This window comes from Rhizoctonia solani, chromosome 2 (assembly GCF_016906535.1).
Source record: "Rhizoctonia solani chromosome 2, complete sequence".
Classification (NCBI taxonomy): domain Eukaryota; kingdom Fungi; phylum Basidiomycota; class Agaricomycetes; order Cantharellales; family Ceratobasidiaceae; genus Rhizoctonia; species Rhizoctonia solani.
In genome coordinates this window covers 473,601-488,918 of record NC_057371.1, presented here as the reverse complement: position 1 = coordinate 488,918, position 15,318 = coordinate 473,601, and the positions used below count along the sequence as shown (strand labels likewise).

General features: G+C 47.3%; 5 protein-coding genes across 5 annotated transcripts; 1 reads left to right on the top strand and 4 right to left on the bottom strand.

Moving 5' to 3' along the window:
* Window positions 1-386: 386 nt before the first annotated feature.
* RhiXN_04755 (uncharacterized protein) lies at window positions 387-4,031 on the bottom strand (the record flags this gene model as incomplete). Its single annotated transcript, XM_043324571.1, has 16 exons — window positions 387-411; window positions 468-535; window positions 587-741; window positions 792-996; window positions 1,051-1,212; window positions 1,361-1,499; window positions 1,552-1,643; window positions 1,695-1,755; window positions 1,804-1,886; window positions 2,322-2,500; window positions 2,796-2,873; window positions 2,926-3,128; window positions 3,276-3,342; window positions 3,400-3,630; window positions 3,689-3,780; window positions 3,832-4,031. The coding sequence occupies 16 exons, from the start codon at window positions 4,029-4,031 to the stop codon at window positions 387-389; spliced, it is 2,040 nt and encodes a 679-aa protein (XP_043176990.1).
* A 1,502-nt stretch (window positions 4,032-5,533) lies between these two features.
* RhiXN_04754 (subtilisin-like protease 8) lies at window positions 5,534-6,985 on the bottom strand (the record flags this gene model as incomplete). Its single annotated transcript, XM_043324570.1, has 8 exons — window positions 5,534-5,605; window positions 5,658-5,812; window positions 5,871-6,077; window positions 6,130-6,294; window positions 6,350-6,472; window positions 6,526-6,578; window positions 6,638-6,729; window positions 6,797-6,985. The coding sequence occupies 8 exons, from the start codon at window positions 6,983-6,985 to the stop codon at window positions 5,534-5,536; spliced, it is 1,056 nt and encodes a 351-aa protein (XP_043176989.1).
* A 1,538-nt stretch (window positions 6,986-8,523) lies between these two features.
* RhiXN_04753 (uncharacterized protein) lies at window positions 8,524-9,193 on the top strand (the record flags this gene model as incomplete). Its single annotated transcript, XM_043324569.1, has 3 exons — window positions 8,524-8,628; window positions 8,684-8,763; window positions 8,821-9,193. The coding sequence occupies 3 exons, from the start codon at window positions 8,524-8,526 to the stop codon at window positions 9,191-9,193; spliced, it is 558 nt and encodes a 185-aa protein (XP_043176988.1).
* An 867-nt stretch (window positions 9,194-10,060) lies between these two features.
* On the bottom strand, window positions 10,061-11,253 carry RhiXN_04752 (Fasciclin domain-containing protein; the record flags this gene model as incomplete). The annotated part of the gene is made up of 5 exons (XM_043324568.1): window positions 10,061-10,261; window positions 10,318-10,377; window positions 10,487-10,717; window positions 10,777-10,962; window positions 11,023-11,253. The coding sequence occupies 5 exons, from the start codon at window positions 11,251-11,253 to the stop codon at window positions 10,061-10,063; spliced, it is 909 nt and encodes a 302-aa protein (XP_043176987.1).
* A 1,560-nt stretch (window positions 11,254-12,813) lies between these two features.
* RhiXN_04751 (F-box-like protein) lies at window positions 12,814-14,502 on the bottom strand (the record flags this gene model as incomplete). The annotated part of the gene is made up of 3 exons (XM_043324567.1): window positions 12,814-13,651; window positions 13,747-14,228; window positions 14,299-14,502. 3 exons carry the CDS (start codon window positions 14,500-14,502, stop codon window positions 12,814-12,816), a joined length of 1,524 nt encoding a protein of 507 aa, XP_043176986.1.
* Window positions 14,503-15,318: the final 816 nt, after the last annotated feature.

The window sequence follows — 15,318 nt, the reverse complement described above, 5'->3', positions numbered from 1 at the left end:
TATATGACTCGGAATCGCAGGTAAAGAGATTGTCTTAGAGCCTTGGAGGCCAATGGACGACTGGGGTCGAACGGGTGGGTTATTACTTGAATTCGGAATAGACTGTAGTAAGCTAACCCACGATAAGTACATGATCGTTCGGCCGCGAATAACCGGGCGAAGATACACACACAAACCGAGCATTTAGACTTAAATTTATCACGATTTTATAAATGGTATTTTTTAATATAAGAAGGCTGAATGGAGACGTCTAGCTCCCAAGGCAGAGTATTATCAAGAGTTGGAATTGGATGAATTTGATAGCATTGTGATAATTTATATAAACGTAGTACAACGCATTTTTACTCCAGCCGGTGATACATCCCAGAAGTCAATATGATTGCCATTTACCAGACTCGCGCTTTCAGGTTGCTGCGCATACAAGTGTTAGATGCTTAGTACATAGCGGATTGTTGGCTTGTACTCACGTAGTACCAGAAGGAGCTCCTGTGACGACGGCCTGTGCTTTCGATCTGAGAGCAGAGGCAAGGGCGGCCTAGTATCAATCGGTTAGCCATAGACCATCCACCGAATTGATAAATCCTACAGGGCTAGAGTTGCCTTTGTTGCCGATGACAACAGCAAGGATGCCAGCAACTTGAGGGGTAGCCATGGAGGTGCCAGAGATGGTGTTGACGGCCGAGTTGCTACCGATCCATGCGCTGCGGACGTTGACACCGAGAGCCCAGACATCAAGTGCAGCTATAGGGTGACAGTCAGATTGGTGCTATGTCAGCAAATGTTACACTCACATCCGTAGTTAGAGAAGGAGGCCTTGCGGTTAGAGCTGTCGATGGCACCGATAGTGTTGGCAGCAGCGACACGAGCAGGAGAGACGTTGGCTGCGTTCTGGTTCTCGTTTCCAGCGGCTACGGTAAAATGAATACCGCGGCCTATGGCGCTGGTAACGGCATTGTCAAGACTGGTGGTGGGTGAGAAGCCCAAGACATGGTAACACTATTGAAAAGTGCCATTAGTGAGACTATGACTGTAATTGGTGAATCAACTCACTCGATGGACGACCAGTAGAAGCGGCTCTCGAAACAGCGTAGTTAATACCAGCCACAACGTCGGAAACAGCGCAACTGCCAGTGTCAGAACAGACCTTGACAGCAATGATGTTTGCAGCTGTGGCGAGGCCGAATCCGGATCCCACCGCGGTACCAGCGGTGTCTATTCGCATACAATCAGCTCTGTCTGGGAGACGTGCAGAATTTTATACTCACGGGTACCGTGGCCATGACCGTCGCGGTTAGCGTAGTTACCATAGGTACACCCCAGCTCGCACGACCGCCAAAGGCAGTATGGGTAGTCAGAATACCGGTATCAAGACCGTAGATATCGACACCTCCGCCGTTGGCAGCACGTCCAGCGAGGTGAGAGGTTTCCTCCTGAGTGTGAACCTCACGGCGGCGAGGGACTCATCGCCCTGTTCAAAATCAATTTGGGAAAAAGTATCACTAGAAAAAGGTTCGTCAGACAGAATAATATAACAGTGGAATATCGTCTTACGCTTCGATGTATTCAACGTCTGGAGAGTGACGAATGTAGTCCAGAATAGGACCCTTAAGGGTTCCCGCGTATCCGTTAAAGATGTTCTCGTACTTTATTCCTACTATAAGTCAGGCTGGACGATCAGACACTATTCTACTAACCTTGTAAACGACCTTGGAGTCACGGCTGCCGATGAAATCTAAGACGAGCAACATGGGAGTCCTTCGATACATTATCCTTCAGCTTGATAATGTACGAGTTCTCCTTTACAGGCCCTGCAAGCTTGGTGATGGGGATGGCACAGGAGCGGCGAGAGCTGGCGCGACCAAGGCAGCAGCAAGAATAGCAAAAGACTTCATGATCAATGAAAAATAACTAAGACTCAAGCATTCTTGCCAAGGTGCTCTTCAACGGAGACCATACGGTCAATGTTGCCTTATCTGAGTCGAGACATTGTGTTCTTATAGCTAGCTCAAGCATTCTTGCCAAGGTGCTCTTCAACGGAGACCATACGGTCAATGTTGCCTTATCTGAGGAAAGACGCAAGAGCTCGTGATCAGTATGCAAACCACCTGATGGATTAATGGCCGTGGATAGTGGGAAGAAATAATGTGCTCATGACGATTACGGATATTCCATACCATACTCGATGAATATGTGCCCTAAAATGGGCAAAAAGGGAGGATATCCCGTATGAGGTTCAAATGACTCACCCAAAACATCCTAGAGTTAGCTAACGCGAAGCGCACAAAAACTATTGACGAAGAGTTGAACGAAGATTACTTCACCATGGTAGCTGAGGCTTCTGAGAGCGATACGGGCCGAAGGGTGCCGAATGATAGATACACGGGACATCCGGTATGGAAATTCGCTGAGTTTCCGTTGAGGCGAACTCGGCACGTTGCTTCCTGAAGACCGAGCACGCGAAACATAGTAACATCAATCACCACCGCGGACGCTAAAGTTCCTACAGCATGTTCAATCATGATGAACACGATATCAGAGCCATAGCCAGGTATCATGGATTACATCGTCGGAGCAGGCCGAAACTGTGGGGTAACTGTTCAGGTCCTTCTGACGTAATGTTCCGGTTAGCGCCAATATTTCAAATAAATTAGTAATGTGCCATATATAGCACATATGAGATGCACAAAATGGCTACATTCTTGACAAAGGGAATGGAACTAACGGGCTCATCTGTCCATCTCTCCCAAGAACAACTGCAAGGATACCTGCAACTTGGGGAGTGGCCATCGACGTACCAGAGATAGTGTTAACAGCCGTATATTCCGATCCAGGCGCTGCGGACGTTGACACCGAGAGCCCAGACTCAACGACAGCTACGGCGGGTCGAAGGTTCAGTCGGTATTCAATTGGATTTGGTAAACGTACTCACAGCCAAAGTTGGAGAAGGAAGCTTTGCGGTTGGAGCTATCGACGGCGGCAATGGTATTGGCTTCGGGACGTGGGCAGGAGAGGAGTTTCCGGCGTTCTGATTCTCGTTCCGGCGGCAACTGTAAAGTGATTCCACGAGAGATGCGGCCTTTACTGCGCTATCGATCGCAGGGTCACTGGTCCACCTAGGACAGTGGCGACTAGCACAAGCAATGTCAGTTAGAAGCACTGGGAGGATTCCTAGTAAAACTACTGCTCGGACGACCGGAAGATGTGGCCTGGGAAACAACAAAGTTGATACCAGCTACAATATCAGAAGTGGCGCATTGGCCCTCATCCGAGCAGACCTTGACGGCAATAACTTTGCAGCTGTAGCAAGGCCAAATCCAGATCCAGCAGCAGTGCCCGCAGTATCTACACCCACAAGGTCTTTTCAGTACATACTGGTGAGATTAATATAATAGCACGTACGAGTACCATGGCCATTGCCATCCTTGTCTTCAAATCCACCAAAAGTGGCTCCCCAGGATGCACGCCCACCGAAAGATTCATGTGAGGTCAGGATACCAGTATCCAACCCATAGATATCAACACCTTCCCCATTGGCCGCACGCTTAGCAAGTTCGGATGTTTGATCTTCGACGTGACCCTCGAGGCGAATTCTCATCACCTTGCTCCCAGTCGATTTTATAGATCGTATCACTAGTAGAAGTGCGTAGTTAGATTAAATTGTCAATCCCTACGGATGCCATTTACTTACGTCTGGATGTACTCCACCTCGGAGGAGCTTCGAATGTAGTCGAGAATAGGGCCCTTGAGCACACCAGCATATCCGTTGAATACGTTCTCGTACTGCCCATGCCTCTTATTAATGCCTCAAAACTGGGCGAAAAAAACCAATACCTTATAGACGATTCGGAGTCCTGGTTTCCGATGAACTCCAACAGCTGAGCAATATGGGAGTCTTTAGATACTCCATCCTTCAGTTTGATGACGTAAGAGTCGCCCTTGGCAGGGCCAGCAAGTTTGGTAAGTGGAATGAGAGTGGGAGCAGCAAGGGCTTGGGAGGCCAATGCAATAGCAATAAGAGTGAACGACTTCATGTTTAGATGTGGAAATAAGTTGGTTTGGTTAAAGGACTGAGATCAACTAAGTAGTTGGAGTAGGTGAATTGTTGTGAGCATTCTGGCTCTGGATACTCGTGTTTTATACTGACTCGACGCGGTTCGTAGAGTTCTTAAGGAATAGCCATAAAAATAATCATATGGATTCTCCATCTTCTCTGGGAGAAAGCGTCAAAAGAGCTCATGGTGATTATAAGAATTGCCTCGTGGTCAAACAATCACGATCAATGGAAACGGCCGATACGCACATGCCTCACTCAAATGCATTTTTCTTGTCCGATCGATCCATATGTTCAAAAAGGGGAAATCAATAAGTAGTGCTGAGCGACTCACCGAGAGTACAATGTTTCAAGGAACAAGAGGCATTATAATTGTTGGTCAATTTCACGTTTAAAAAAAGCGGTCACATATGGGCCAGGACAACGTTTGATAGCGGCACTAGCTGGGAATATGTAGAATCTCATATACGAGTCACGAGATATGCTGATGCCTGAGCATTGATAATCGACTTGGCGCTGACGCTTTTGTAGTAGAAGCATACAAAAGCTTGGAGCGGTAACGGTCATATGGTTCACCTGTCGGACAAGTCATTGTGAATCAAATATTGGCCAGGCAAGTTCTACGAAGAGTGAAAAAGGCACAAAGGCATAATAAGTTGTTCAGTTGACCATGTGCATCGAATAATATATGCCGGTTCGGAGTATCAGGATATTAAAACGGGGGTTCTTTCGGTTGTGAGGGTGTTCCTGTGCCCAACTAAGTCAACGCAGATGAAATAGTTGTTTTTTGTGTAGCATTGTATTCTAGAGCGACCGATGATTATGGAGGAGCTGGTTGACAGACAGAATGTGCCTGTGGTGGCCGAGCTTCTGTGGCGTGATCGGGGCATTCCAGTGATTATGTCATCTAACTGTATACCACACCCGAGGGACAACTGTTGTTCTCGTCTTCACGATTCATTTTCATGGTGACAATGCAAATTATACAAGAGACTCTATTAGACCAAAGCTATTATACGAACGATCGCATGAGAACGCGGATATAAGTTTGTATAATCATCCCCGCTATAGGAACGTGGTATCCATTTTGAAGGATCACATAACACATGAGTTAGTTTGGCTGGAATTTGGAACTAACCTAGTCGTTGTGTATGTGAAGGGCCCAACAGGGGCTAACGACTGGTTTGAAGGAGTCGCATAGCATTGGTCCTTCAAGCATTAAATCGCCTACCTCATAACTCATTTGCATCACCCAGTACCGCTAAAACTATCACTTATAAAGAGCTATGCACGGTATAGAAAAGTAACTTTTTGGTTGATTGAATTTGGGTTGTACGGAAGATACAATTTGTTTTCACTTCGGCCATTTCGTCATCATGCAGACCAGTTTCGATATCGTTTAATTTACCAAACACGGGCCTTAAGGTTACTGTATGCGTAAAGATTATTAAATAATGGTTCCCGCAATGGAATCTGCTTCACTCACGTAGTACCAGAGGGGGCGCCGGTAACAACAGCCTGAGCGTTGGACTTGAGAGCAGAAGAAAGAGCGGCCTAAACAGCGCGTGTTAAGAGATAGCCATGTAGTGGACGAATAGATACATACCGGGCTGGAGTTGCCTTTGTTTCCAATCACCACAGCGAGGATACCAGCAACCTGGGGAGCAGCCATGGAGGTACCAGAGATGGTGTTGACGGCCGAGTTACTGCCGATCCATGCACTGCGGACGTTGACGCCGAGGGCCCAGACATCGAGCACGGCTATTTTACACTCTGTTTCAGAATAATCCAATATATATTAGCCGAGAACATCACGCACCACCGTAGTTGGAGAACGAAGCCTTGCGGTTGGAGCTATCGACGGCACCGACAGTGTTGGCAGCAGCGACACGAGCGGGAGAAGTGCTTCCAGCGTTGACGTTGCTGTTACCAGCGGCAACACTAAAGTGAATGCCTCGGCCGATGGCATTTGAGACGGCACTGTCAATAGCAGAGTCCCCTGGACCTCCAAGGGACATGATGGCGACTTGAGTTCACTAAGTATTAGTCTGGTATTGACACCTAGAGAGGAAACATACCACTTGGGCGGCCAGACGAAGCAGAGCGAGACGCGACAAAGTTGACGCCAGCAATGATGTTGGAGGATGCGCATTGGCCTGCATCGGAGCAGACCTTGACGGCGATGATGTTCGATGCGGTTGCAAGACCGAAGCCCGATGAGCCAGCAGCGGTACCGGCAGTGTCTAATTAATTGATATTAATATCATGGTACAAACCTCTAGAGAGAGGAGAACGTACGAGTTCCGTGGCCGTTGCCATCGCGGCTGGCGAAGCCGCCGTAAGTAGCGCCCCAAGTAGCACGACCGCCAAAGGCAGTATGGGTAGTCAGAATACCGGTGTCAATACCATAGATATCGACGCCTCCACCGTTTGCGGCACGACAGCGAGGTGAGAATATTCGTCTTGAACCTCACGAGCGGCGAACGATTCATCACCTTGCTCGTACTCGATTTGGTAGATGGTATCACTACCCAAGGCCGATGGGTAAAACGCCTATCTCTAATAGTTGATGCGGGAGTTACTTACGCCTGAATGTATTCAACATCAGCAGAGCGGCGGATATACTCGAGGATAGGTCCCTTGAGGACTCCAGCGTATCCGTTGAACACCCTATCATACTGCACATTCTTAATTAGTGATACTACCAAAAACGATAACGACCTAACCACTTGCCTTGTACACAACCTTAGAGTCCTGGTTGCCAATGTATTCCAAAAGGCGAGCAACATGGGAATCCTTAGAAACACCGTCTTTAAGCTTGATGATGTACGAGTTCTCGTTGACGGGTCCAGCAAGTTTGGTGATTGGAATAGCAGCCGGAGCAGCGAGAGCCGGAGCGACCAAGGCGGCAGCAACAAGGGCGAAAGACTTCATTTTTGCGAAAGTAACGAAAGAGTTGGGGACCGGTGTGAACCAGAAAGCAGCTGATGTGGACAAGTGCTGTGAGGAGGATGGCCATCGCTGTTTCTACTTTATACTTAGTTTGAGCTCGCCCGCCAAGGTGCTCTGGGCGCAGTCCCGCACGACTTTCCTACCTTATCTTCGATGAATTAGGACGAAAACACTTGGTGAATATGCGAACCATCTGATACAGTTCGAGTGACTATGATGAACCCGGCTTGTTCGAGTTCGCCAAGAGTGGTATGGGGAGGGTGACAAGAAATGCCTCATGGTCGAGAAAGAGGCGAAATGAAGTGCACATGATGTGGTTACATAAATGACTTCATATTTCTATCGAGGTACATTATTCAGGGACGCAGAAAACAAAATAGGTTTACATCAAAGATCAAGTGACTCACACGCATGCAGCGGGCGGGTACCATCATAATATGCGTAAAGGAAGGAGGGCATAAGACGAGTTTCACATGGCAGCAGCAGCATATGACAATAATACAAGCCTAAGAGACGTCGGGCCGTGAGTACGTCAGTCGACTAATATGACTTCATATTCTATCGAGGTACATTATTCAGGGACGCAGAAACAAAATAGGTTTACATCAAAGATCAAGTGACTCACACGCATGCAGCGGCGGGTACCATAATATGCGTAAAGGAAGGAGGGCATAAGACGAGTTTCACATGGCAGCAGCAGCATGACAATAATACAAGCCTAAGAGACGTCGGGCCGTAGTACGTCAGTCGACTAATATGGTAACTTGCTGATGTATTTCCTAGAACCGACCTTGGCAGTCGCTTCCCGAAGTTGCGAGCACGCGAAACATCGAGCCGGGATCATTAGGCAGAGTGAGATATCATTTGGGCTGCCAAGGTACCTTCCAGGTAGGCAGCTTGGATAATCATTGATACGGGTATAGAGGAGCTCAGAGTCGACCATGTGGGTCCAATGATACACTCATTCGGGAAGTATCATCGAGTTTGGGCAACGTTTTGTTTCGACCACAAATATGAGATACGTGTGGCTATTCATATTGGTGCCATAGTTGTGCAAAAACAGCCTCGTTTGTATCAAGCAAGAGCCATCCAGGAACTAAGTTAGCACGATCGTGGCCGAGTTGGAAAGTATTTCCCGGTAAGCGCCAGCGATCATGACGTAAGCTGGCACACACAGACGCACCAACGCGGCATTTGCCATTCACCACAACTGCAATTTGGGATACTCGCTATAGAATCCGGGCGCTACGTGTTAGGCTTGAACTCTTACCATGTTCAAAGGAGCTGGTAATTAGTCCTCGCGCTTGTTCTGTAACTCACTAATTATAAAGCAATGTTCGCCCTCAGCCTGGTTCAGTCCCTCGGTCCCAAAGCATGTTCGACGACTCTGGAGTATGTATGCGAACTCGACTATGATCTCATCCACTCAATTACCTATACACTCTAGTCAAAAACGGAGGAAAGAGAGCTGGACAAGATAAGGATGGAATCCGGCGCCGGCTCTGGTACTGCTTTCTGCAATGGCCCCACAGGATCCTAAACTAGCAGTGAGTGAGCTACGAAACTCCGACAAATACGACCGAACGAAGCTAGTAAATTCCAATGTCGAATCCCGTGGTCTGGTGGTACGTCCAACTCGTTCAGAGACCGAGCAGAGCAAAATGGGGTTCTTCGTTTTAGGCGTATCATGCCTTGTGGATATTGGACAGCGTGAAACTTGGAAGAACGCTTCCTATGGAACAATACCAAATTGATGGTGAGTGTGTTTACCCCTTGATCTCATGTGCTTCATGACTCTCGTCCCATGGTATGTGTAGAGCCGCTACGGCCCGGACTCGACATAGTCCTCCAGAGCCCGAAACGACGATCTCGGCCCCTCGCGTTGGATCGTTCAAATCGAGCCATTATACTCATAGTGGCAGCAGCCTTCGAGAAATGTCCTTGGACTATTCGTATGCAGGAGACCTGTCTATCAACCAAGACGTCGACTTGGACGGACTTTTACATAGTCCAAGTCGGCTATCCGATTTTCGAACCGACTGCAATAGTTCATCGGTGCTTTCCTGGGATATGGCCTCGTCTTTCGGATTTGGATTCGATGACGACGAAGAAGAACAATCGCGTGTGGAGACGCGATTGATGTTGAAGATCCCCGCGAGTCGAAGGACCTTCCGGGACTGGTCGAAATGACCATTTCGAGGTGCGTTTCCATTGTCTGTCAAGTCGAGCCCTCTTTTTCATGTTTGTGCGTTTTCTTTTTCGACAGCCACCAAGCGTCCGTCACTCACGACCAAGCCTCCTCCGCGCCCTTTGAGTTGGACGCATCCCTAACATTATCCCAGCTTTCGGCACTCTACCCCCATGTGTCAGAGGATGCGACAGTGTTTCTTCCCAACAAGGAGTACAAAGGCAAACTATTTACTGCCACTAGAAGACGCAGGTCGACCGGCGCTTCTCCCAATACCCTATCCTAACACGCTCAATTATCGACTATACACCACGTCCCTTTTATATTTCATTATTTATTCCCTTTGTAGTCGTTTATCATGCTAAACTCCGAATCAATGCACTTTGCTACTCTCCTGAAAAGGTAGTTAGGCTGGACTTTGGCATTTTCACTCCCAACATGCGACATGGTCATCAGGAATCACCTGGACAAAGCTTTTTAAGCCCTTCACCAAGTCCATCACCCAGAACATTTACATTTCATTAATTGAATTCCAATTTTGATTAGCAGCCCTTGATGATATGTTCAACTATGTGCCCGACCTCGGAGTGTTCGTGCTCGAACAATAAGATTGGGTGTCGTCTTGACTTAACCAAATGTATAGTTGAGTACCAACGCATTGAATAATAGTTCATGCGTTCTCAGACGTCTTGGCACAATGAAATGATAATAGGTACTAATAAGATCGTATGCTATTGTTTTAGTTTCATGTGCGTATTACTACATATTCATACATTAAATTGGTCGTAAATCTGGAAGAAAAGGGGGTGGGAAAGTATAGAAGGATATTATTGAATGAGGAAAAAGTTAGCCCAAGTTAATTAAGAGTTTTAGGCCAAGACAGCATCGATGACGTGGACGACACCGTTCTTGACAGCCACGTCGCTACGGAGCACGCGGGCACGAGTGTTGTTATAGGAAACGAAGAGAGTGCCATCCTCGTTAGAGAAAGTCAGTTGAGCGTCGGAAGCGGCGTTGGCGTTGGGAGTATTAGCGAGCTGGGTAGAGTAGAGGACGTTGTTGTTGATGACCTATTTCAGTCAATTAGTTAGATAGGACAAGACGGACAGCGATGAAGATGGCTTACATGGTTTCGGAGGACGGAAGTGAGCTGCTCGTCGGTGAGACCAGCGACGGTAGTTGATAGCTACAAAGGCATCATCGATAGGGGCAAATACCTTGAATAAAAATCAGATAAATAAAGCACTTATTTTCATAACTCAAGGTTCGTACCGTGTGCTGGCTGCGTCGTTCACGGCATCCAATTGTCCAACCTTCTGGAGTGCACCTCCGAGCTGTGAGAATCCACCGGGAGCACGGGAAACGAGGCTTGTAGAGAGGGCAGCCTTGAGGTCGGATGGAGGGGTGAGGACAGTGTTGATAACGTGGACAATGAGGTTCTGGTAAGTGGTGGTACCAGTAACGGTAGCGTTACCAATAGTGCGACGGACAAGGACGCCGCTACCATCCGAGGTCTTCTCGAGAACCTGTACAGACAACTTTAGTCAATACGAGCAAAATGGCTCGATATAGATCAGCAACACACCTGGACTTGAGGCAATCCACCAAGGTTGACGTAGGCACCATCGGTCAAGAGTGTCGGAGCAATGGAATGAGAGCGAGCAGGTGCAATGAGATCTGCCGGGTACGATCCATTGATGACATGGTAGGAGAGGATAGGGCCGACGGATGAGTTGTCAGCTTGCAAGCCAGGGAGAACAGGCTCGAATGCCTAAAATAAAGACCGCAGTAAGTTTCAGACATATGCATGTAATTTGAAATAAGTGCTTACGGCATTGGATGGAGCGAGGATGGTGTAGTTTCCGTTGGGGAGATTGTTGACAACCTGTTGGCCCTGCTCCGTAGTAGCCCATGGAGCGAGGACTGCAACGAGAGTTGTTAGATTGGCCGAATTAAGCGCCTGAACGAGACCAGTGAGATAATCTTGACGAGGAACAATTGGCGATGCCTGAACTGCAGCAGAGGCAGCAAAGAGAGCCGAGATAAAGCGGATCGAGTACATTATATCGATTTAAGGGGATTAAACTGAGTTAAGATACCCAAAGTAGGCTGAAAAAGGCTGAATGCTCGACTTGTAAGTGATGAAAAACTTGCAGCGTCAAGGTCTGTTATATACTTGACGATCATGGGAATGACGGTGTCGAGCCTCCAAACTTGGACCAAAATGACGACTTTGCAGGTACGGAAATGACGAGAGCCCAGGCGGAGGTTATTGCGCCGAGGGGTGTACATTTCGCACGTGCACAGTGGAGGCGAGGTGGAGCAGGGGCAGAGCACAAGGTTAGCGTTACCTGAAATATAACACACCCTCTATTGGCCGTATTAAGGCGGTCGGAAATGCTCCGATAAATGCTGAAAATAGTGTTCGAGGCATGTTTCCGCAGCCATGCTCTCGACTCGATCGAGCCACGGGCAGTGCAAAAGAGCCAGCAAACTGGATGCCAAGTTAGCAGTCACCTACAGGCACACGAAAGTAAGCGAATGACGTGCTCATTGTTGACCATGCCGAGTACGATGCATGCATTCGATCCTAATGGGATTCGTCATTGGAGCGGAGGGGCTACGTTATTTCGAGTAATAGACTTGAGGTCATATGCCGGTGAAGAAAGAAACTTGCCATCTCCGATGCCAAACTTGGCGATGAGTAACTCGATATCACGTGACATGGGCCTCGGCATCGTTGTGGGAATATTTCCCCACCCGCACAGGTTTTTCGATCGTACCGTCTATGATGCAAGGCCGCAGCCCCTCTAGACTCAGTCTAAATCTTGGCAAAATTAAACTCCAGCGCTAGCGACTCGATCTCGACGAGTCGCCCAGCTAAAGAAGTTTATCTGACTTGCCATCCATCCATGAATTAGCGCCAAAGCGCAGTCAACGTTCACGGCATATTCAGTAACAGACACAGCATACAAACACGTTGCCTGCCAAGTCCAAGTCCCCACAAACTGTGAAATAGAAACACAAAGCAGCAATCAAATTCTTGACACTCAGTAGTTGGAAAAAAAACGGCAAATAACTAAATAACTACTCGATACGAGTTCACGCAAGCCGTCGTCGCCAGAACCACTGACGGGTACCGGCAACTATTGGTACATGGCGACCATTTCAGCCCTAATCAATTCAGCCTGGCAATTTGACCAACCGCGTTCCTTGATCTACCAATGGCAGAATCAAGTAGTTCTGCGGGTAGCTATTGCTGTGGTCAGGGTGCATAATGATTACTTGACCCTGTGTTGACTGGAACAGAGCATATTGAAACAACCCAAGTGTATTCGTATAATAATATAAAATAGATCATTTTGGGTACGGAGAACCCTGGCGCATGGATAATACATATACGCATATATGAGCCAAATGAGTTTGTCCGAATGCCGCCATAGGTGAGAGCTAACTTTGTAAATGCATATCTTGTAACACACTGGCTGCGTACAGCTGAAGTTGGTAAATTTAAATGGAATGAATGTCCTATAAACCGAAATAGTACACTTACATCACCTATCCCAATACACTTAGCCTGCTAATTGAATTTGTGATTAACCTCGCACAGGTTCCTCCATGTCTAGTCGCCATCGAAAAACTCGTCGCGGCGATTGTCTTCCAAATCGTACTCGGACCGATCTTCGTATTCCTTGCTGAAGTCCTCCAATCGTTGCTGAACACTTTTCAGATCACCTGTCACCTCTGTGGTAATTGCATGGCTGTGATATTCGTACTGGGACATCATGTTTCCACAGTTGCCAACAGAGTCAAAATTCTTCACGCACGACGTTGGCAGTCGAATGGATCCTCCTTGGAACTTGATTGATTGAATCGGAGTACTCGCTTCTGCTCTGAGACGCAAGATTTTCATGGCCCCATCAATACAGATATGAGGAACCTCGAGTAGCTCTAGTGTGGGTACCATCCACGGGGCTTCACTCAACCATTCAGCCTGCTTTCTACGAGCTATGAGGTGAGTGATTTGTGGCATCGATTTCATCAAATCAGTGAACTCCTTTTTCCTACAGGGAAAGTGGAAAGTGTTAAAGCTTTTGAGGGAGGGATATGCCGGCGCATAGGTTGAGTCCCAATTGCCAGAACCTATGGAAGTGTTGCTCCCATAGGCTAAATAGGACACAAGTTCCTCGCGCGCATTGCCTCCAAAGACACAGCGATTAAAGGACTGGATGGTGAGCTGGGTCAGATTTGGCGCCTTGATTGTTGAGAGGACGTGTATAACCCACGTCGCGTTATCGACGGCACTAATATAAAGCGAACGGAGAGCCGATAAAAGCACAGGCTGTATTGTGGAATGATCTTGTATATTTGGACGGTAAAAATCTCCGCTTTGAAGAGATAAAGACTCTAATTGAGGGTTTGATCGTAACAGACCTGTAAGGCCAGTCGAGTACGGGGAACTAGGAGTAATTGAAAGCACTCTCAAAGTAGTAAGTAAGGATGCCCATTGCGGAGGGAAGATAAAGCTCCCAGAGAAAGAAGCCAGCTCGAGTACGCGCAATCTTGGAACGATGATCCAAGTAAAAAGTGGGATGGGTTGATCCTGACAATATCTTCCAAATCATCCGCCAATATTAGCTGATCTGTATCGTCCGTTTGGTTGAAGCTCCAGCTGGCACATTCAAAATGGAGCAAGCGTAGGTAGGCCGGTGAATTGTTATTCAAGTAGCCAATAAACATAGGCAGTAGATCCGATTCCGGGAAGCGAACAAGCAGAGACCGCCAGCGATTAGCCCCCGCCCCATGCCTAGTCAAGAACTGAAGGATTTTTATTGTCGGCTTGGTGCTTAGAGACGAGTTGTAGGGAAAATTAGGGAAAGGGACGAGCTTAAACATGTCAACCAATACATCAAGGAGTGTATTTCCAGCACGGGCGATGTAAAGAGCTGTGTATTCGTTTGGAAGGCCAAAGATATGGATAAAATTCCATAACTTTGGAGTACTAATAGCAACATCACGCCAATGGCTGCAAACATGCTGAATGATGCAACAATGAACCGCGATTCAACCGTCAATGAAGAAAGGGGGAAAGCCACATGAGACCTACTGAAGCAGTATGTTGGAAGCCAATTATTTGCGGCTCAGAGCCCCAGATCCCGCGATCGCAGTCTGTCCCAATAAAAAATATGTCTGCCAAGATTTCCGGTGGTAACCTGTTGATAGCGATCTTGCCATTTTCGCTTCCCAACTGAGAGGGCTCTATATTGTAGGAATGGTTAAAACAAGATGATTTGATAGCAACCTCAGACATGGTAATATGGTAGTCCTCGTGTCGTCTGCGAGCTATATGTACGACGTAATAAGCCGTTGGGCTGGCCGCCTTTTGGGGCTTCATAATCATGTGCAAACAATAACAAGCCACTTTTCTTGAACAACTGAAGCCCAGAGTATATGCGCTGATGGTCAAACCTCTTATTCTAAAGTACTTATTATGACGAAGCTAATTTGACTAATTATTCAAAAATCATGTGAGATTAGTAGGAGCCCGTGGGAGCGTGTGTTTTGTACAAGTAGATCCAGGGACATTCATGTACTCTCAAAGGGGCGTTTGTACATTGGTTCTAGTTTCCAGCTGCATACAAGCGGAGGACAAGCTCTCATCCTTGTGAAAACCTCACGAGGCTTCTGAATTTTTCAGGTTCTTGCAGAGATGGGGGAAAGGATTATGGTGTCATGAGACCGAATGGCACCATTATCTCCCCCTGTTTCTTTGCACCTTTGAATTTTGCAAAGGATAAGCTACTTTAAGTTTTGTTTTATAACTATATAAGAGGTCTACATTTCGGCCGGGGAAGCGGATCAGGCACTTCTATATAAATTCAGAGCATACGAAACGCGCACAGCAGTTTCGCCCAGAGAATTTTTTTCTTGTTGGTTTAGAGTCTCACCAGGAACTACACAAAAGGTTCTTGAGCCGGAATCAGCGATAAAGTAAAAAACGCTCATGCATGTAACTACAGGCGCCGCGGCCGAATCCTGTACATAATCGAGACCTGGCATGCACAAATGTTACATATAAAAACAGGTATATGGATATGTGCAGATATGATCATTGCCGTGTATATGG